At 30.3% G+C, this 23,869-nt stretch overlaps 1 protein-coding gene across 2 annotated transcripts in view; it reads right to left on the minus strand.

Moving 5' to 3' along the window:
* Positions 1-23,869, minus strand: part of kn (EBF transcription factor knot) — a 222,270-nt gene that overhangs the window by 13,825 nt on the left and 184,576 nt on the right. For both annotated transcript variants that reach the window (XM_071187402.2, XM_071187401.2), the window contains exon 8: positions 5,974-6,091. In XM_071187402.2, the coding sequence (XP_071043503.1) occupies positions 5,974-6,091 (118 nt within the window). The remainder of the gene's footprint in view (positions 1-5,973; positions 6,092-23,869) is intronic.

Here is a 23,869-nt window from a genome sequence, read left to right on the forward strand (position 1 = left end):
GGATTAAACGATTATTGAAAAAAAATTCTTTCTTTACGTTAAATATTATCAAAATAGTTTGTAATCGTTCTTTAGTTAATATGTTCATGGTTGCTAATAAATTTCCTTTATATATTTGGGGTTAAACCAAAAGATGCTTCACCATTTTGGGTTCCGTAGCCGTAAGAAATTGGGAACCACTGGTTTAAATATTAAAAGTATTTATTTAGTAAACCATGCCTTAATAAATGTAGAGCAGTTTATACACCAATAGTCATTGAAATACAAATTACCTATTTAAAATTAATTAACGTAAGAAAAACTGATATTAAGATTAAAAAGGTTATTTTTTTGTGAAATTTTAAACATTTTTAATGGATGTAAATAATAAATAATATGCTCATTTATTTCAATTAAGACTCTTTGTTGATTTGTGGCATATTAAATACGTTATTTTAATGCGTTTAGCAAAGTTTCACTAGTTAGGTAAAAAGTATTTTTTAAAAACGAATCTAAAAGTAAGAATAACAGTATTTTAGACTGTTCTATTATTCTTTCAGATCTTCCTTACCCCGCAGAGTAGCTTTATAAAATTTTTAAAAGATCCCTGCAGCTAAAATGAAAATCGGTCACCGCAACATTTCCGAGCTATTATTCGAAAGTTTTCGAGAGTTACATTTTTCTATCTTCTTCTTTTCGAATTTCGTGCGGACGTTCACTTAATTCGTTATTATCGAGTTCCGAAGGCATTTCGTAGTGATTCGATACCCCAAAAAAGGCAGTCTTACTTCTGTCAACGTTTACTCATCGATCCAAAAACCGGACGTCAACTTCTAAACAACTTTTTTTATGGTTATTTTTTTCTTCTTCTTTTTTTGTCTCCTCTTCCAATCTTTCTCTATTTCTCTCCTTCGTTCCTTCAGTTTGGATGTTGTTCATCCTTCAGTGGACAGCTTCCCACTATCCTCGTTTCTTCATTTCCTCTAGCCCTGTTTCCACCCTCAATCTTCTACGCCTTCCTCAACCCCCGCCCCCGCAAAGCGACCCCCATAAACCTCCTCGCATGTACATACTCTTCTTCACTTTCCCTTCTATTCTAACGGAAACCCCTCAAGCCGGGGATATTTTTTCCTTTCTAACCCTCCCTTGCGTCGTTGATTGGCGAAAATCTCTGATTTTTCTTGGTCGTGTTTTTATTATTTATTTGTTACTATCCTTTTTTTTTTTCGAGGTCCCACGTTGTCATCTTTGCAGAGTCACTTTTTCCCTTACTCTTAACTATATACGGCTTTGCAATTTCTAAGCCCCCCCCCCCTATTTCCCTTTTTTTTTCTGACTTCCTTCCAAGCAATTTCTTCAATGCGAATCGAACCAGAGAGCTTCAATTTAGGGGAGATAAATTTAATTGAGAAGATTTTGTCGTAATGAAAAACTAGTATCTACCATTCCTTTCTTACATTCATCTAAGTGATACATTCCTCAGTTGTTGTGCAACCCCGTCTTTAAGCGCCCCAGCATTCCGGGAGGAATTGGTCTCGACGAACCGTAAGCATTGACTCTTAAAAGAGAAATGACGTAAATTAAAAATTTAACTTTCATTTTTCTTTTCAATGGGACTTTCAAATCGTTTAAGCAATTGAAGTTCAATTTTTGTTGATTTAAACCTCACACGCTTTTTCTTTAAGGGATTTATTGATTTATTTATTATTATTTTTGAATAAATTCCAGCTAGCAAATAATATCAGAAGGATAGCCATGTTTTATCATCATTTAGCAATTTCAACTAACCATTTAATTATAAAGATAATATGAATATATGAAAGATAATATGAAATTTTATTTCCAGAATTTCAGCGTTTCTTTTAGCACTTAATACTTTATAAGAAATTTTATCTTGAATTTACAGGCCAAATTAGTATATGACTAAAATTTAAATTATTTCGATAGAAATAGTGTTATCGACAAAAACAGTACGAAAATGTACTTTTTCTCATAAAATTTCGCATTAACTGTTCTCTTTACATCATTTTATTTGAGAGGAAGAGGGTTTCGTTGTAAATTTGATATCTTCTTTTTAATAATGAGAAGTAATTTTAACGTAACTTTAACGTAACTAACGTAATTTTAATGTAAGGATAATTTTTAAAACTTTCCAAACAGTCTAAGTAGGCCAATGTTTTTTTTTTATATCTTCCAACTTTATATTTTGCTTGCTTCTTTCATTGTATATCACTATAATTATTATTAGATATTTCTCTTGTCTCTGGAGTTCCTGGATTATTTATGTTAAGTAATCCCTTGTTTTTCTCTAAATTAGTAGTAATTGTGTTTTCGGTGTGAACAACAATATCAGCCCACAATTCCACAATTTGACATCTTTATATTTAAACAATTCAAACTCTAGCTAGAAAATTTCAACACTGTGATCAAGCACAGTAAAAATAGTCTTTTTTATCATAACGACCTTTAAATAATTAGACCAGATTTCAATAGTAAGATTTCAATAATACGATTCTAGTAAGAATTCAATAAACTTTAAAATAAAGAATGTTTCTGATCGAAGATACTGAACATTTACTTCGAAGAGCTCTTTGCTATTGAAAACTGCTGCCGCTTTTTTTTTTTAGGGTATCTTCCCAATTTGAAATATCAAGGGGTCAATTTAACTGCGTGCATGTGTGTTTAAATCGTATATCCTACAGGTTATGTATGTTTCTGCAACCCTTGTGTGAGGATAAAATTTATTTTAACTTCACTTTATCATGTCTCCATCAGCATTAAAGTCTGTAATTTTTATAGAAACATTAACTTGGAAGATATTAATTTAACTAATTTTGTCTAGACAAGCTTCGTGAGCTCATTAAAGCCATTAAAAAATCCATTGCTTAACCTATAGAGTCCATTAAAGTTAACAGCGCATGACTTTAATAATTTATTACTGATTTAAATTGTCACGGAGAAAGAAAATGAATATAGAAATTTAATTTTTATAAATGGTTTATTAACCATTTAGTCATTAGTACATTAACTTTTCTGGATTTTGAAACCAACAAGATATGTATTTAGTGTACAGTTTCCTTTTTTAACGTCCATTGAATAAAAAAGAATTAAAAAAATAACTAAAAAATTTAATTTGAATAACTTCTTTTTCCTTTATGAAAATAAATATTTCTATAAATGCGTACGATAAAAAATAAATTATAATTGTAAAACTTAAATGAAAATGCAGTTTTATTTTATTACCGTCACTGAACAGCCGGCATAATTTTTGAGTTTACAACTACCAAGGTTTAACTCCTTGTAATTTTAAACTCAATCCAGAAGACAAGGGAACTCCTGGATCAAGTACTGGGACAAGCTAGCCTTCGTGAATGACTTTTTGATGGAACTAACCCAAATTTGCATTACAACAGAGGAAAACCACGAAAATCTCTCACGGTTAGCCTGACGGAAAAGGTCTATAACCCGTAATCTGTCTACCACTGAGGATATTTTAAGTCAACACTATCATTGGTGCTAGCCAGGGGCAGATTTCGTATTAACCAGCCATCACTGGGATTCAACCCGGGTAACTTCATTGGGAGGCAAGCTCTCTGTCCTCCGAGCCACCACGGTAAAATGTAGTTTGAATAGATTATGCTGCAGTCGAAAGTTATATAAATGTTAAATTGTTCATTAAAAATTTATATTCTACACATACTGTCAATTCCCCTCGGTGGATTTTATTTAAAAGCTAGGCCTGCTGTCCTTGTAGATTTTAATAAAGATTAACTTTATATAATGCTTATTCAACAACTTAAAGTAATTTTACCAGCATATATATATATATATATATATATATATATATATATATATATATATATATATATATATATATATATATATATATATATATATATATATATATATATATATATATATATATATATATATATATATATATATATATATATATATATATATATATATATATATATATATATATATATATATATATATATATATATATATATATATATATATATATACACAAATGATACAAAATCTATCAATCTGAATGCTTGAAAGATGAAGAGGTCAGAGAAATGAACACTAGCATTTTTCGTTAGACAATCTTCTTTTCTTTGAAAATAGCAGAAGCAAACTACCAAGAAGTAGCAGGAAGGAAGTGAGGTGTAGGAGGTGAAGCAATGGACCTGGGTCAATACGAGTGATTGAATGTCTGAAGGGCTGTACAAAGATGAGTCGGACTCGATTAATCAAAGCCTGAAGTCCCAGAGGAGGAAGACCGTCAGGGCACAGGGCCTGGGGGCAAGATGATGGGATAGAACCGACCCGGGTAGAACTTCATTCCCTCCCTCATCCAAAAATGCCTTTTTTCCCGGAGAGTTCCATTTTTTAGTTGTTGCCATTTTTCAAATCTGCCGTATCAGGGAGCAAATCTAGAAGAAATTTTTCCTTTTTTTTCTTTTTGACCTACGGAGTCTTGAATCTCAAGAGCAAGATGATGTTTACCATCCGAAGAGTCTACCCCTTTCTGGCTCATCTGCTACGTGCATCTGTGCAAAGATTCCTCTGAATAGATAATATAGTAGGGAAAGGGCGAAATGGCTATATTTGATGGAAATCCTAGCCATATGCAGGATGTCGTTGGGCCCCTGTTTGATCAATCGGAATACGCATTCAGCTTTAAAGTTTGTATTTCAAGCACTATTTTGCATGCGCTCTCAACTGTACACACAGCATATTTATATGCTCTTCTTACTCTCAATCTGAAAATGTAAATTCCCCAGTCTTTATATTTCTATACCCTTTGATCACATATGACCCGTTTTTCCTTGTTTGAACTTTAAAAATGGACGCATTTCGAGCATTTATTTTAAAAGTATTTATACAATTGTAGTTTCTTACTGTCACAACATCTCTCCATGTCTACCAACAATCCAGTGGGATTACTGTTATCTGGATCAATGTTTACAATAATCCATAGCATTCGTAAACTCAAAAGCCTGTTGCATTTTTGGAATAAGTTGCTAAAAGCCGTTTTCCAAAGTTTGCATTGCAGATACTAAAGTTTTAACGGTAAAATCTAGACTTGGCTGAATGTCGATCAGCGAAAACATTTTCTCAATCTGGATTTTAAGAATACTACTACTAAAACTAACATGAATACAGTTTTATAAAAAAGGAAAAGGTAGTATTTCTATCGTAAAATAGCTCCTAAATCTAAAATAGTTTAAATGTATATAATATACAGTACTCAAACATAATGGACCACCATTAATAACTTTTATCTAATGAACGAATCTTCACGCTTTAGGACTCAATCATAGTGGTTAGAGGTTGTGAAATATGCTAATTAATTAGTGCAGATGATATTTTCAGTTACGAAATCAGATACAAAAGCGAACTTTCTCTGAATAAACATACTTCTTTTCGTCGGATTCGGATTTCTGACACCCAAAATATAGGAATGCGGTTCAAATTTATGATCCCTTAATGTTAATTATACTTTTTGCGTATTTCATCATATCTCGAGAACTTTTTAAAGGAATATAAAGATTTTGTACAAAATTATAAAATTCGTTTATCCCAAAATAATACCATTCAAAAAACAGTTTTCAGTAAATATTTATTATTTCATTTAGTATAGTTGAAAAAAAAGTTTGAATTGTAAGGTATACAAATTTTTAAAGCATTTTAAGGAATACAATTTTACACGGCAAAATATGAAATATGAGTAAAATCGGTCGAATAGTTAGTTTCTGAGAAATTGAATTTAAAAAAAGTAGTATTTTTTTCCCTCTGAACCATTATGTCCCTGAACGTAAATATCCAACCATTAGATCATTGTACATTCATTGATTTTCCAGTAAACACATACTCTGGGTATTATTGACAAAAAGTGTTAATTGCGTTTTATTATCATTCAAATTTTAAGTGATCAACACATTCTGTAAATCTTTTTAAAATAGAAATGTTCTTTTCTTTTACCTTCTGTTGGATCGAGTCTTTTTGTTCTTCTTCCGTGTTTAGAATTATTGTGTACAAACATAGGATCAGAAACAGCTAATAAAGGACCATCCACACTAACTTGTGTTGATATGACGACCTGAAAAAAAAGAAAAAAGACTGAAAAATCTCTTCTTTTTTTTTTTTACAAATTTGAGAAACGTTACCCAGCGTCGCTTATTTAAACTTAGTTTGATAAATTTGAAATACATATTTATTATTGGTTTTAGGCTTACAGGCACATTGCAAAATAACATTTTCAATCGAATACATAGCTTTAAAATATCAAATTTGTAAAATAGTTTATCTATAATGCAATGTTATAAATCCATGAAAACAAAAGAACGTTGCTTCAACCAAAAAAAAAAATAAAGGAAGCAATAAAATCTGATATTTTACATAATTGCACGAGCACGCAGTCCAAGTTAATACTTTAACTTTTCCTGTTTTTACTATAACTTTTTTTCGAAACTGGAATTTTTAGTTTAACATTTTGCTTTCGGTGGGTGCAATAAGTGGACCAGAATAGCTTCATCATGCTAACGGTCAGCAAAAGGTTAAACGCCATGATAGGAAGAAATTTAATTTTGAATATAGTTTGATGAACGTTCTAGCTGATATCTCTCTGTTCTTACTCCTTAACAGTCTGACGGATTTAGACTAACACCGTTTCCAAAGTCAACTTCCAGGATCGAACCCATGACCTCCGGCTTATAACCAGAAATTTTAAACCAAAAATGTTTTTCGTTCCCCCAATTTTAATATCTTCATTATCTTGGTATCATTTATGATGCAAGTCTTATTGTGTATGAATAAAATTTTAACAATATTTTTATTTTGTTTGCGGTGCACATTGTATAAGAGTACATTATAAAAATCATTACGACGTATGTTCTAACATTGCTTGAAGGTAATATTTATAAAATTGGTAATCACCAAAAAGTAACAGCATTTTCTTTTATGAAATTTTCTGGTGAGAAAAAGTTAATTAAGTTTTTTTTATTAACTATTGTGTACATGAATTTATTTATTCCTTGTAGTCTAAAGAGAGGATGTTTGAAGACAAGCAATGCTTCATCAATGATTTTTCGTCATAAATTTATATTTTTATTTTTAAGTTGAATACTAAATTTTAAATCGACATATTTGATTTACAGTCAAATAGTTAAATTAAGAGAAATGTTCCTTGTCTTACAACTCACGCAATAGCCGGGAGAAATATTCAAGAAAAGTATTTCTTTCAACAATAATTGAAATGCTTTTACGGTTTTCATTGTGCATACCGTAATACATCAGATACTTGTTCCCAAATTGTCACTTACACATTTAAATCGGTAAAATGTATTATGATTTATTTCTTTTGTATATTACTCTAAAATAAAAATACAAAAACTTAAATCTTTCCTTTTTTTTTCCTTACGTTATTGGCTCATTTGACTTCATTCTGTTAAGGAAAAAAAATCGATTTTGAATTTAACACTCATCTCTCGGCTTGAATGGGTGGAAGTGAATCTTCGAGAATGGTAAAAACAAGGGAAAAAAGAAGCAAAAAGAGAGAGAAAGTTATCGAGCGTAGGTAGGAGAATGTGTTAAGGACAAGGTATCGAATGGGGAAAAAAAAGTCTTCAAGGAGGGGGAGAAACAGCAGAAGGAGTAAGTATTAAAAAAAAAAAAAAAATCAGGGAAAAAAAATCATTGTAGGGTAAAAATAAAGGGGCCGTGGGCTCGACAAAAAGGCTAGGTGAAAGGGATAAAATGTGAAGAGGGAAAGAGAGAGAAAACAACAAAAATATCCTAAGAGAAAGAAGAGAAAAGATGCTTGCATCATATTAAGCGGGGGTGGTGATGCGGTGTGCTACAAAGTCGCAGTCTTTCAAAAACGCTGCAGGAAAAAGGTTTAAGATTTCAACGTAGTTAGGTAGCATGAGTTTTGAGGGCGCGCTTTAGCGGCCAAATCACTCACTTCCAATTTGTTTCCATTCCATTAGGCACGCACTCGACCTTGCCTTTCGAAAAAAGAATAAAAAATTCTTGAAGGTGGAGGTGGCAAATAAAAATAAAAAATTCTCAAGCAAAAATTCAAATAAGAAACAAGTTGGATAAATGCGTTACCTTACCCCGGGGGAATTGTACTTCAAAAGACTGGTTATGAATAATTTGCTTTCTATTGGGTCCACATTTTTATTCTATACCCTGTTTTTTTTCTTCAGGAATTTTATTTTTTCTGTTTATGTTTTCGTTGAACTTTCTTGTCTCCGAAGTACGATATGAAGACGACAATGAGCGGTATTTGACTGAAACGAGTCCTTTTTTTAAAAAGATGCGCTTATATTTGCCGTCAAAGAAAAGCCTGCCTGGATATTTTTCAAAAATTGATGGTTGATTTAGATATTTGAATTTTAAATTTTTTCGAAGTCTTTTTGATTTAAAAAAAAATTATTTCACGAATGCTTAAGGAACTAATAAAATTTTTTATATAACAACGGATCATCAATTTGAATACAGATTAGAATATGTATGTCAAATAAGAGAATTATGATATAACTTATTTATGTTATGTAAATAAGTTATAACTTATTTTTGTTATGTAAACAAGTTATGTCGTAATGAGTGCTTTTAAGTCAAACACAACAGTCGTTGCATCGTATTACAAGGCAAAATTGAAAAGTAATTGAGGTGAACTTATTGTCTAAAATGTGAACTTATTTTTTTTATATGCATTTTTTTATGGAATATAAAAAATCCTGGATCAGTACCCTTCTCTTCTGGATTGGGTTCAAAATTACAAGACTGCGGAGTTGAACCTTGGTAGTCGTAAACTCTATATTAGGTCGGTTGCTCAACGACGGCTTTAAACTTAAACGAACTAAGTTTAACAAAAGTCATAATTTAGATTAATGTTACAATATCATAGTATCATTACTGTAGAAATGTTACGAGAATAATGATACCGTAATAATGATATTTTAATTATGACTAATAATATATGACTTATAGTATCTTTACTATAAAAATGGTACTATAATAATATCAATATTTCACAATTATAACAGTATCATTAGTATAGTAATAATAATATCTTGATTTTTGTTAGAAATTTTGGAGCGTACTGAATCATTACACCTTTCAAATTTGCTGCAACCATAATAATATGATGCCAAGTTGAGTCCTATTATCATACTTGTCAAATTCGATTATACTGTAATATAATTCAACTTGAGCTTAAACATGATCTGATTTAACCCCTCATTAAGGTCATAGTAAACTTATACAGCATTACGGTTTAAGGTACTGGTTCAACGGTCAAGTGAGTTTTCCACTATTGTAATATATAATTTCCATCAAAATTGGTTATTATCAAATAGAAATCCACAATTACTTTTTTCAATTTCTCCAAATGGAAAATAAAGTGCGAAACATATTTCTGAAATAAATTATTCAATTACTAGAACAAAACAGTCCAAATCTTAGTTGCTGCTATAGTAAATTTCTTTCTCATTGTTAATATACATAGATACTCGGTAAAGAAGATACAATTGGGAATAAAAGGATATGACCGCTGGCGACTATTTACATATTGGGCAAATTAATTTGTCTGTGGTGAAATTATACTTGCGAAGAGTAAGGTTTTCAAAGAGATCTGTTTACCTGTCCTGAAGGCACTGTGTTTGCTCATTCATGTCTTTCAATTCCCCCCTTCGTTTTCAGTTTTACCCTTTACTTGTGTAGAGGGGCTTTTAATGCCCTCCAGGATTAACCCCTCTACTCTAGTGTTCCTGTTAGCCTCTGGTGTCTTATTTGCGCCAGCCAATTATTCTCTTACTCTAGAGCGCATGGGGAGAGCGAAATTTGTTAATGAATTAAACTAAATTGCATTTCCTCTTGCCCAGAGAGGAAGAGAGTTAAAGCAATAATAATATGATAGGCAATAATCATCCGGCCTCGCTTTCAAGCGTTATCAGAGGTATTAAAACCTGGAGGTTCTCACCCAGTACGAAACCTCCAGGTTTTTAAGGTTTGTTAGTTCCTCGTCTGCTGCAGGACATAATAAAGATACGGGGTTTTAGCTAGCGAAGAAACACCACCACTCATAAACTTCGAGAAGCAAAACCCATTCGAATCAACTCCCTCGCATTAACTGAGCTTTCTTTTTTTATCTTCTCAACCCTACCCTCAGTTTCGCAATTAATTGGCGGTTACAAATTACACGGTCATTCGTTACTCTCGCTTATACTCTCGCCAAGTTTTATTGGATATTCTTATAAAAATCCGTAAAGAAAAAGTGATGCGAATTTCCCCCTAGGCGTACAACCGTTTATGTGGTTTTATTATTCTACCCTTTTGTTTCTGCTTTTAAATTGGCGATATAGGTCAATGCGTTATTTCTATGAAGAGAAAATGTTTTAAAAGGTTAATTTAACTACATGTATTAAATTTAATTGATGCAGGATTTCTAATGATTATTTGTAATTGGTGTGGTAAAAATGAAATGAACCACTACATAATAAATGTAATGTTTACTTTCATAGCATGTTTTCCTAATTGTTATGGTTTCTAAAAAGGAAAAATGCTCTTACAAATTACAAATAAATGATACAACTAGTTTTGAGGGGTTTTAATTTACACTTAATTTACTTAAAGTATTTTTAAAGACTTGTTTTATAGTTAATTAAAGAAAGTCATTAACATAATACGCGAAACTCTTTTTCTTCTCTTTAAAATGAAAAGAATCTTCATGATTGCCTATTTCCACAATTTAAGCATGAATTATTCCGCATAACTAAATGTAAATTTTAAATAGTTTCAGTTTTTAAGAAGTTTTAAAGTGAACAAATTATTTTGTATAGACATTTTACTTGAACAAATGAAATAAATACGTTTAAAATAATTAAATGTTTATGCTACGTCTTCGATACTTTTAAGTTTCTTAAAAGAAAACATGTAGTCTAATTGAGCTCGTTAAAATGAATAAAAATTTGTGTGAATATAACTTACTGTAGCAATTAGGTTTTCTCAACGTTTGAGCTCATAATTCTTTAAAACTAAATGGAAATTTAAGCAAATTTACGATTTTTAGAATTTTTAAAATAAACGAATTATATCCTAAACATTTACTTCATTGAAAAAAATAGTACAATTATAGAGAAATTTAAAATGTTTAAATCTTCGCGCAGTAAGTTGATTGGTTTAAATTTTCTAATAATAATCAAGTGAATGAAAATAAAAACGAAGTATATAGTATTGTACCAGTGTATTGTTTGGAGAAAAATAGTCACAATATTCTTAGTTTGTGCTGATTTGTAGAATTTCACAACCCCCAGAGACTCGTTTTACTGTTTTTAAAATGTTTAAAAAATTTATAACTGAATTTTAAGTTTTCAAACTTCTACTTTCATTACTTAAAAATGTCTTACAACTCTAGATAACAACTATAAAAGCAATACTTACTGTCTAAAAAGAACCGTTGAGTTTTTCTAAAATTGCATTAAGAATTTGCTAATTTTTAAAACATGTTTTGTTTTCAAAGCATTCTAACACATGATCCGTGTACTATTGAGGATATTTTACATCAGCACGGTGGTCGGTATGAGCCCGGAGCAGAATCGTTATCAATCAGCCGCCGCTGGGATTCGAACCTGTTTCGTCTCATTGGGAGGTGAACCTTTAAGCCACTACGGCTATATACTTCTTTATAATAATACTTTTTTATTTTTGAAACATAACGAAATAAATGCAAAAGCATTAAAAGTGTCAAATTAATTCGTCTATTGGCTTTTCTTTGCAAAAGAATAATCCTACTTACTTAATAACTACGGGAATTAAAATTGTCAAAACTACAATAATTTATCTTCAAAATAAGGTAATGTAAAAAATAAAGACATCCGTATAAAATTATTCAACTAGATTCGTCACGTGGTATCGCTTAATGCTTGAATTTAGAACGAAAAAAAAATCTACGGAAAGTAATAGTGCCAAAAATTGTATTTTAAAATAGTGAACGATTGAAAAAAAAAATCCGTATGAAAATAATCAGCTTAATTCGTCTGTTGGTTTCACCTTGTGTTGTGTGAACACATCAACAGTAATCAATAGTTTCAAAATTTTAAATATAAAAAAAAGAAAGAAAGAAATGCATTCGTATAAAAATAATTAACTTCCTTGTCAGTTTCGCCTTGTGTTAAGTTTTTTTTCTTTTTAAAATAAATAAATAAAAAATTAAAAAATTTAAAAAAAAAACATGTACGGAAAGCAATAGTGTCAAAAATATTATTACAAAAATAAAAAAAGAAGAATTGCATCCGTGTGAAAATAACTTATTGCGTCTATTGTTATTACCTCGTGGGAATTTTCTAAAAAAACACATCTATGAGCTGCGCCAAAAAAAAATTTCATCCCTAAAAAGAGCGAGAAAGATTATTTGGGAGGGGGTTGTTCAAACAAGATACTAAATTACAACGACACCGTTCCATCATTTCTCGTAATAACACAATTCTAAATATATATATATATATATATATATATATATTTAAAAAAAAAAAAAAAAAAAAAAAAAAAAAAAACTGAAAATTCTTTAATGATTAATTAGTAACAAAATCTCCCTTAATGACGAGACTCCTTTGAAGTCCTAAAATGTATATCATATTCCCCGTAACGTGATATAAATAAGATGCCTATTAAATATCATTACATTTGATAAGAACCACACAGAGAGGAAAAGATAACGATATTTTTTATGAAGATTAAAACGAAGCTGGACATGAAAATCTTTCGGATGAAAGAAATGAGCTCTGTTAGAGATCTTTTTTAAAGATGTTTTTATCCTGTTAAACTTTTCTTTTATCCTGTTAAATAAGTCTAATGTGAAAACATAGTCTTCTTTTTCTTTTTTATGTATCGTAATCGGTACCATGGGATTACACGTCGACCAAAGCGTTATTATTTCTCTTTTGATGTTGGTCTAAGATGTGATACTTCTTTAAAAGCCCTTCACACCAAGGTCTTTACCTTCGTGGCATTTACCGGAAATGCTTCGATTTAAAGCTAAATCTTTAAAATATATGAAGACCACTCACTTAACTAAGCTACGTGTTTTTTCGTAATAAACAACACTAAAGTCTCTAATTTAAGTTCCTTTAGTTGAACCAGATTAAATAGTAAAGTATTTCGTAAACTTTTTTTTCAAATATTATTATTTATAGTGTATTTTTGTACGAATAAGTTCCATCTCTTACTTTCGAATGCATTAAAAAAAATATGGAATGCATGAGCGTAATTTGCCAATTTTTTTATTGATTACGTAAACTTACGTGGTTTCTTTTTTTTTTCTTCTTATCTATTTTGGCGTCAAATTAAGCAGTTTTACCTGTACGTGTTAACGTATTAATTATCTTCCCTACCACCCATATCCCTAGACATGAACATAATAAATAAATATTTGAAAAATAAGTGCCATTGGCCCAATGAAAGAAACCAGTCATATTTATTGGGCCAGGAAGTTACCATATAAAAAGGTAGGGAGATATTTTATTTTTTAATGAAGTATCCCCTTAATAAAAGTGAGTAAATGGTTTAAAAATATTATACACGTATGTTTAAAAATAATATGACGTAAGATTGATAGCATAAATGCGCCTTCTTTTTCTGATTGATTTTTAGTTCCACGAGAAGTTTGAAGCGCTAACATTGATTGAGAATAAACAAATTAGATTATTAACTAAACTATTTCCTATATTAGAAAACTATATTTATTAATACTCATATTTCTTAAATTATAAAACTTATATTTATTAATCCTCATATTCTCTATATTATAAAACTTTTATTTATCAATACTCATATTTCCTATATTTTAAAACTGATATTTATTAATCCTCATATTTCCTAAATTATAAAACTTATATTTATTATACTTCTTATAACTGTCGTTGAACAGCCGACCCAAGTTTTAGGTTTACGACTATCAATGATCAACTCCGTAGCCTTGCAATTTTGAACCCAATCCAGAAGACAAGGGAACTCCTGGATGAAGTATTGGGAGAAATTTTGCTTTCGTGGAGGACTTTTTGATGGAACTAACCAGCATTTGCGTTACATGGAAAGGAAGACCACAAGAACCTCCCACGGTTATGCTGACGGCAAGGGGACTCTGACCTATGATCCACCTACCACTGAGGATATTTCACGTCATCACTGTGGTCGTTGCAAGTCGGATGCGGAATTCGTATCGACTGGGATTCGAACCCGGTTCGCCGCATTGGAAGGCGAACGCTCTATCCCATGAGCCATCGCGGCTCTATTTTAAGAGTTTGTCTTAATCTGTACAATCTTATTGTAAGATAAAATTTAATATTTATTTATAAAATCCTTTTCAAAAATGAAGTAAAATGAGATATGCTCATTAGGAGTCACAAATAAATACTAAAAAAATACTGTCGCAATCTGTAAAAACTCTAGTGAAGAAGGCGGGATGAAAAATATGAAAACCAGTTTGTTTGCCTAACGACACTTGGAAAGTGTTTCTAATGATCACCTTCAATGTTTACCGGTGACTAAACAGATATTGATGTTTGTCTCACCTTCTTCAGCTCAGTAGCTTTATTGTTCTACTCGTTTACATTGCAGCCATAATGTGCATTTTTTTAAACTTCACTTTCAACAAAAATTCTAAAAACATGCATTAAAGTTAGTCATTACGCAACACCCTTTGCTACTTTACCTATCTCGTAACGCAAAATAAAGAATAACTTAAAAGAATATAAAACATTAATGTAGCTTTAAAATGTAACAATAGAAGAACCATATATCATTGTTCCACGAATATATCTAAAACAAAAAATTTTAATGAACCATAAATCATCTTAAGCGTTTTTGAAGTGCAAAACAAAATGTATTGTGTTACGATATAAAAACTCATTTTCCTCTTTCTCTTCTCGAAGTTAAAAGGTGTTCTTAACCGTTTGTGGTGAAAGCTCCAACCCTGTGTAAATGACTATTTTCTTGCTAAAATGTTCCATTCTTGAAAAAGAAAAAAAAAAATCTTTCACGGTTATTGTCCATCAAAACTGTCAAATGTTAAGACAGTTTTGGTAGTGCTATTTTGGTAGACAGTATCAATTGACATTCCTTAAATGATGCTACCAACAGTGTCACGTACAACTAAAATGCGAATATTGGACAATATTTGAAGAAAACAGCGTGAAAATCTTGCTATGCCTCTCACGAAATGCTATACCGCCACATTAACTCGTAGTCAAGCCGTGAAATGCTCGCGGGCAGGGAATTTCTCCTCCTCTTTAGATGATGCCCCACCCCTGGTAGGCGGTCCCCTGGGAAAAACAACCGTTCATGAAAGAGTAGGAGGCTATAAGCCTCGTCCATTTGCAGTTCCGCTTTCTTTTTTATCCTTCTCTCTATCATTTTTTTTTCTCTCTTTCTTTTTTATTTTAGCTGAATGTACTTGCTCACAAAAGTATTTTTGTTATTATCATTTTGAGGTCGTCTATAGAAGGAAATGGGGTTTATATTTAGGAAAAATTTTTTATCTTACAAAATATTCAAAAAATGTTTTTTTTTTTCCTTTTTTTTTTCTTTTTTTTTTATCGTATATTTTATGTTTGAAATAGTCTGTTATAATGTTTGAAATAATCTGTTACAAAATTTGGAGCTTAACACGATGTCGTTTGACCATTACATCGTTTAAATATGCGACAATATTAATAGGGTACCAATCTGAATCATATTATCGTACCTAATTACTTGATAACTTGATTAATTGCTTACATCTTCAGCTAAAATACTTTTCCATTTGACATCTTATTAAAAATGCCGTAAATTTTCATCATATTACTATCTTATTGACCATAAGGGAATGAACCGATTTTTCTGCGAGGTAAGCACAGTACTACCTAAAAATGGCTTTAAAAACAAGGAATCTGTACGAAAAAGAATAATAATGGCTCAATTTCTCACTAAACAGATAGAACTGAATAAAAATTACAGTGAACTAACTTACAATTTTGATGTTGATAATGCTTCTTTTTTTTTCAAAATTAAAACCCAAAAATACTATATGTATCTATTTATTTATCACTTAACACTTCTAATGGGCCCGAAGTTCTCTTCTCAGAGGAAAAATTGAAAATCAAATGATTTTCAAATTTATTTTAATTTTTTTTTTCTTTTTAAAATTTGGATTGCTCTTTCTTTTATTGTAGTTAAGTAATTTGATTCACTCTAATCTATTGCTCTCTTGCACTTCAAAACCTAAAAATGTTAAAATCGGATTCGATAATTAGGTTTTTGGACAGCTTGCTGCGGAGACCGAGTGGTTACTACCAGGCTATTTACTACCCAGTAAGAAGAAAAATTGGGAGCAAAATATGTTTTTAAATTTCTTTAAAAATTAAGTTCTAGCTTTTCTTCTTAATTTTAAACTAACCAATGCTATTTACTTTTTTCCAGGTAAGAATCAGTCCTGTATAACTGTTAATAAATCTTGGTAGTCAGGGATATTTTACTCCCCACAACACGGTTCCCATCAGATCACCAAAGTTAAGCATCACTGGCTGCGGTCAGTGTGCGGGTGGGTGACCACTTGGATCAGTCTGCGTAGGGACCGAGGGTGTGCGGTATTGGTCCTCGTTAAACTGTGCTACCGTAAAGTGCTCGACTTCGCGTGCAGGTCGTCGGACTACCGAAGCGGGGTTGCCATCCCCTCTGCAGAGGATCAAAATTGTGATGGCATGTCTTCGGATCAACCTCAGGGATGTTTCCCAGACCGTCGCCAATAGCCCATTGTGAAGCTCTAGTGCGACGTAAATGAACAACAACAACAACTTTACTCCCCACAAAGCAAAATAGATATGAACCAGTATTACTATCAGTTATATTAATTTTTTCTGGATACAAACAGCTCTTTACTACCATTATATCCTCCAATCTAAAGTTTTGCAATGTAATATATGTTAGTATCGTCTTCCGGTCTATGCTCCACGGCTTATGTCAACAACCGATTAAACTTATATGCGATGCTAATAATCATAAGTCAATATCTTTATATCATTTAGTATCAATTAGTTTAATTCGGAATAAATAAACATTTTAAACAACAGCACCTTATAGGATCTGTTTCGAGTAAATATGAGTTCTGTTTCCCTTTAAATAAACTAATTAATTGAAATGGTTTAAAGAAAGTTGAAAAAAATAATTAGTATTTTTTACTTCGCTATAGTTATATGTAATTCTGAGTGGCTTAAATGCTAATATTATTATGATTTTAAATCACCTTAAAGAAAAATCGATCTTGTAATTTCATAAGCTTTATTATACTTTTTAACACCTATTTTGAAAGCAACTTTCACAACTACCAACTTCTTTAAACAACTAATACATCTTGATTTATAACGAAATGCTTGAGAGAAACTTATTGTAAAAATCATAAAATAAATCGGATCGTCTATATAAAAAATGATTAATAGAACGAACCATCATATCAATGTTAATTTAAAAATTCGGCTTCCATAGAAATACTTTTTTTATTTATTATAATTCAAAATATATCCTGTATAATATATTTTTCAATCAAAAACTTTACTTCTTCATAAAAATATGAAGTATAAGGAAAACTAAAATTTGAACGATTTTAAATTTAAAATATTTTTTAAACTCAAATGCTTTATTAAACATCACAAATCATTAACTGTTATTCTTTGCTTCCTAGATAATTGTTATTAAATGAAACAAAGCATTTAGTTGTTTAATTTGAATATAAAGCTTTATTAAGGCTTTTATGCAAAATAAATCCATTTTATAAAAATTAAGAAGCAAAACTTATAACTATAAGAAACTGCTTAATATAATCTTTCTAAGACGTGTAAAACTACTTTCTTAAAATGTGAAAAAAAATAATTCTGTGATAGTATAATTGGATGAAGGCCGCAAGAAAAAAAATTATAATTTTTTTGGTCGATTGTTCGTAATTTAAAAAAAGAAAAAGAAAAAATATCAATAAAAGAGTATTTACAAAAGACAAAAAGAATAACTGAGAAAAGGAGGGTTATAAAATAAAAGCGAGGTTTTCTCTTCATCTTTGTAATCGATACATTTTCTTAAAAATAACTTTGGATAAAATTTAAAACAATTCTAACAAGCTCAATAGATTTATTTTATTACTTCGCTATTTAAATAAAATTTCAAATAATGCAAATTTTAGAAATTTTATAAACAATGTTTAAAAATTAGCTTAAATTTATTTCATTACGCTTGTTTTTTTTTTTTTTTTTTGACAAAAAAATGTCTTCAGTGTCATAAACTTCTATATTGGTTTGTGTGAATGTGAAGTTAAATGGCACAAATGGTTAAAAATGGCTGGAAATGATTATCCTATGGCCCCAAACTTGAGTGACAAAAGGTGGTTAAAACGAAATCTAGCGCAAAAATAAAAGGATTAAGGAAAACGGAAAAGAAAGAATAATTTAATTTGACTTAGTATCCTAAGTTGAACCTAATCATCATACTTCTTAAACGTGATTTTATGATGCTATGGTTCACTTTGAACATTAGCTTATTTCAATTAAACTCGCTATTAAGGTTGTCGCGAATTTGCACAATATTATGGATTAACGTAATTTCTTCTGAAAGTGTAAGTATCACAATGTTGCTACAACAGTTTCAATTTTATTAACTTTTTAACTAACTTTATAAATACAATTATAAGTATAATAAAGGATGCTCTCTGCATTAGCTTAATGAAATTGTTTACCCTACAGATGTAGTTTTATCTTTTTCTAAAACAATGGAGGGAAAAAGTATCAAACACTTTCACTTTACGAGGCGAAACTTTTATTTGAAAGAAAAAACACACTCCCACCTACTTTCAGAAAGTTTGATATCTGCAAACTTTACCAAAAATCAAAAAACGTGGTAAAAACAAAATAAAAAAAGTTCTCTTAAAACCTACCCAACCGCAATGCATCCACACTTTCTTCTATATATCCAACATCAATATTCCATTGGGTAACTCCGAATAAGTTCAATTCGAATGAAAACACGGCATTGTAGACATTTTTCTAAAATTGGAGTGGAGTATGAAATTACGGAAGCTCAAGAATGTGTAAAACCGGGCCGAAATCTTTCTCGTGATAGGGAAAGGGGTTTAAAAAAAATGCAGCAAAAAGCGATTTTGTCACAGAAATCGAAGTAAAATTTTCCTCAAGTGCAGGAAATATATCTCGCACCCCCTAACTTCTCTGTGAATAACAGCCTACAAAGGTCAAAGCACAATTCGTTTTTACTCTAGTTCAACGAAAGACACAGGAAATGCAAGTTTTAGGGGGAAAGAAAATGTTCTTGCATGCAAAACACGCCACTACGTTGACAGTGGAAAACTCTTAGCTTTCTAAAATATGCAAGAGCTTGCTTGTTTTGGGCCTGACGCAAGAACAAGAGTGCTACGCTGAATAATACAGGACGGCCTTTTTCTTTCCAGTTTCTGTCAGAATCTTTTTCAATGCTACTTTATATATAGATATATGGATAGATAGATATATACATCTATATATTTTATCTTGTAGTCCAAAAGGGAGAAAATATCGTATCTTAGACTCTGAAAATACTATACGCACGTCTCAATGCTTTGCTACGGAATATTCCCTTTTCACGATCTGTTCTAGAACTTGATTTGAAGCCTGACGATATTTTCGAATGTTCGCTCTCTCTCCTTTTTTTATATTTTATTTCGCCCTTCAGTAAAATACAAGAAAATAGGAAGGAAACTAGTTCTAGATATTGAATGATAGTCTACGTAATAACTACGGGGAAAAGGATGAAAATATAAGCCGTGAATTTCGTTTCGTTTCCCTCAATATTCAGAATTTCAGACATATGCTCCGCGGCTTTTTTTGAATTATTATTTTTTCTTTAAATGAGTGTTAATAATAATTTATTTTATGGCATTGACTAAGACTAATGTAGGTTTTTTTTAAATTTATTTGTATCTTTTAGAAATATTGTCTTTATTAGAAAGATACTCATTCTTTTTATGCTTAAAAGATTTTCTATGTTTCTATGTAAGAAGATTTTCTATGTTATGCAATATACTTTTTAGATTATAAATTTATAGCTACATATATTTTATATAATGTTACAAAGCAAATATTTTTTCGAAAAAACGACTGAAACTAGATTCAAAATATTTTTTTGAAAGGTAGCAAAGTTTAAATTTTCAATATTTTTCTTGTTTTTTTTGCTGATACTTTTAAAAGAGAAGATAAAACTTAGCTGGGGAAATAAAGGTAGGAATATTTTGAAGCATTTCTGCAAATTCAGTGCATAAGTATATGTAAGGACATGAGTATTAGAAACAAAAACTTTTAACCATCAAATGATAGTAAAAGAGTATAAAAAAAAATTCTTTTTTTAAAGCATGTAGAATATGTGCAAACATGATTCATTATTTTTTTTTTATTGCTAAGACTTTGTACATTTCTTATCGAGAAAATTATTATTTTATTAACTCATGAACCTTTTTATGTTTATCAGTTTTTGAATATGCTGGTTAAAAGAAGTTTTGGTTTTTATGATTTTTCTTTGCATTCTAAAAATTGAATTAGTTTAATTTACTTCGCTTCAAAAATTGAAATTATGAATATTTAGATTAAATAAATTTAAGTTTTACGATTTTTCTACTAAAAGAAAGTAAGATTTTAAAATTTGTATTCGGATGGCTGTATATGATAATTTAATAACAGGATAATATATATTTTGTATTAATAACTAAATGTTGGCATTGAAAATGCTTTTTGATTTAAGAATTTAAATGATGTAAACTGTTTTGTTTAGCATAAGGACAATTATTATCATTGTTATTTATTTATTTGATATTATCAATGTTAAAATGAAAACACACCAGATTCTCGTACTAATAAAGAAATTTGATTTAAATAATTCAAGTTTAGTAAACCATTTTTCAATTTTATTATAGATCTATGTCACTTTAATAAATAACGATGACATTTATAAGCCGATAGCGTGTAATTTTATCTAACTTGGATATGCAATTGAAATAGCTATGAACTCATATCGTGTGTTAAATTCAATTCTTATAATTATTTCAATTTTTCACGTTCTGTTTTTGCAAGTTTTTTGTGCCAACTGATTCAAAATATTAAGTTGTTGTTCAAACTAACATTAAATCGGATTTATTTTACGAATCAGAAAATCTTATTCCCAACATAAAGAAAGTATGTGACCAGAAACTCTACCAGTTCAATTAGTTTAAACCATTTGAACATTTCAGGCAATACTGATGATTTGGAACTTTCTTCTATAACTATATGAAACTGTATTTTATGAAATAAAAAGTGTGGACAACGGGCATTGGCTTGCAATAATGGGATTGCAGTTTTGTGCTGCTCATTGCTTATTACTTGGGACTAGTTTCACTTTAAAAAAGTTTATTTCATTTCAAAAAGGAACAGTTTCAATTTTTGTTCTTACAGAGATTTTTTTTTTTCTTAAAAGTAAATTAGAGCCACTCCCGAGTCAGTTAAAGTATCAATTGAATAAGCACAAGGGGAATCTCCCATTTCTAGCATTTAGCCCGTATATTCGCCAAGCATGGCTCTATCGATATGACCAGTGTCTTCACCCCCCCCCCCTCTATAAAGGCCTATGGGGGCAGTTCGTAGAGAATGCTAACTACTCTTGGATTAGATTTAAACTTTTTCTATCTTCCACTTTAAACTCGAAATTCAGGATGCGCTTTTCGTTTCAACTTAAAAAACTGAAAGTCTTAGGTAGGAAAGTCTATAGGGATTTGTAGTAAGGAAGTTTATTAAATTTTGGGAAGCTTGTCTTCGTGATTTCATTGTCAAAATGTCTTCACTACTATGGCCAACAAAAAATTGTTGTAGGAAATTTGTTTAAAAAAGTTTTTTTTCCCTCCTCCAACGTTAACTGCATCATAACGACCGAAATTCTGATGCTTTAAAGAAAAAGGCATGCATATTCTCATATAGAATATATTGATAAGTCTTTCATACTAGAAAACTTAGTGAAAATGGTTTTAAGAAGCTCTACAGAAAGAATTTTTTACTTTCTTTTAACGAGAAAAATACTACCATTTCAACAATATACTATCTGCGAAATACCAGCAAACGCCCAAGAGCACAGCAAAATGTCTCCACGTTGAACCATCGCGCAAACTTGTTGCAATCTTATTAAAGTCTTAAATTGAGATGTATTTTCGTTTAACTAGAGTCATCGTGTCATAAAGTTCAAGTGGTTGCTTAGTAAAGAGGTTTAACTTGATACTAGATACTTGCTGAAAATTTGAACAATGCTATGGTAACATCCTTAATTTTTTTTTATAATGTAGCTAAGAACCATGCAAAGTCAGGTCCTCCCCTAAAAGAGAGTTGAACTCCGTCAGCATATCTTTTGTCCTATATCTGATATTAGTTTGTATCCGCTGTTGAATATATGGTCCAATTTTGAGTTTACAACTGTTAAGGTTCAACTCCGTAGCATAGTAAATTTTAGCACAACCCAGAAGAGAAGGGGATTCTTGGATGGAGAGAAACTAGCCTTCTTGGAGGACTTTTTGGTGGAACTAACCTGCATTTGCGTTACAAGGAAACCACGAAAACCTCTCACTGATATCCTGACGGCAAGGGGAGTATAACCCATGATTCGTCTACCAATGAAGATATTTTGAGTTAGCACTTTGGTCTATGCGAGCCGGGTGCGGGATTCGTATTGACCACCCCACGCTGGTATTTGAACATGGGTCACCTCATTGAGAAGCGAGTGCTTTAAGCGAGAAGAGACCACCGTCTTGCCCTAGAATATGTTCAAAATCCAAATTTATGAATTTAGTTACGTGAATTTGTAGAGGAAAATATACTTATTTTTTTGTTATAAAATATGCTAATTTGCCCCGATAGGAGAATATACATTAACCGCTGAAAGTTATTTGTCTCTTGCTGCGTTTTACTAATCAAACAGAAAGTAAAATGATTGCAACCTCTAACATATAAACTCGATGTTTTTGAAGCTTCAATAAACAATATCAAGTGCTTTTTACTCCTATTTTAGTTGAATTAATAGCTACATTTAATTCTTAAAAATCAAATTAATGTACAATCACGTAATTAAATAACAATTTATGAAAAATAAATTATCAAGCAGTAACTGTTATAAGTATAGTTGTTAAGCTTTTGGTAAGAAAAAAAAACTAAAAATATTATAGAAAAATAATTAAAATTTCACTATTTTCTATAAATACTGTCAAATTTAATTGCATAACTATAAACTTTCCTTTGATAAGTACTTTGACATGAATATTTTATTAACTTCAGAGTTTAACTCAGGTTATTGTATTGTATTTTATTAAAAATTAAGAAAAGATATTCTATAACTTGTATGAAAATCGCCTGCAATGTTTCAGTTCTTTTTCGTGTTACATGGATTAATTGGATAAATATTTTAATGCGCAAATAATATTTATATTATGAATTCTAGATTTTGAAAAATTCAATAACTGCAGTGCTGAATATTTTTACAAAAACAGATTAAAAAGATATTAATTTAAAAAAAAAAGATGCATAAAGAAAACTCTAAGTTATATTTTTATCAAAATTTTAAATTAATATTCCTGATAAACTTAGTATTCTTTCACAGTAAAACATTACTTTCCCTAAATTTTCATTTATATTATTAAATTATTATGAATAAAAAAAATTCTTTTTCGTTTATAAGGTTTATAAATAGAATGACAGTATAGGGGAAAAACTTATTGTAGCATTTAATTAAAATTAGAAATAATGTTTCTTTTAAGTTAGCGTATAACGGCAAAATTTTATTTTCATTTTTACTATCC

This window comes from Parasteatoda tepidariorum, chromosome 11 (genome assembly GCF_982258835.1).
Source record: "Parasteatoda tepidariorum strain Cologne lab strain chromosome 11, Ptep-v5.0, whole genome shotgun sequence".
Lineage (NCBI taxonomy): Eukaryota > Metazoa > Arthropoda > Arachnida > Araneae > Theridiidae > Parasteatoda > Parasteatoda tepidariorum.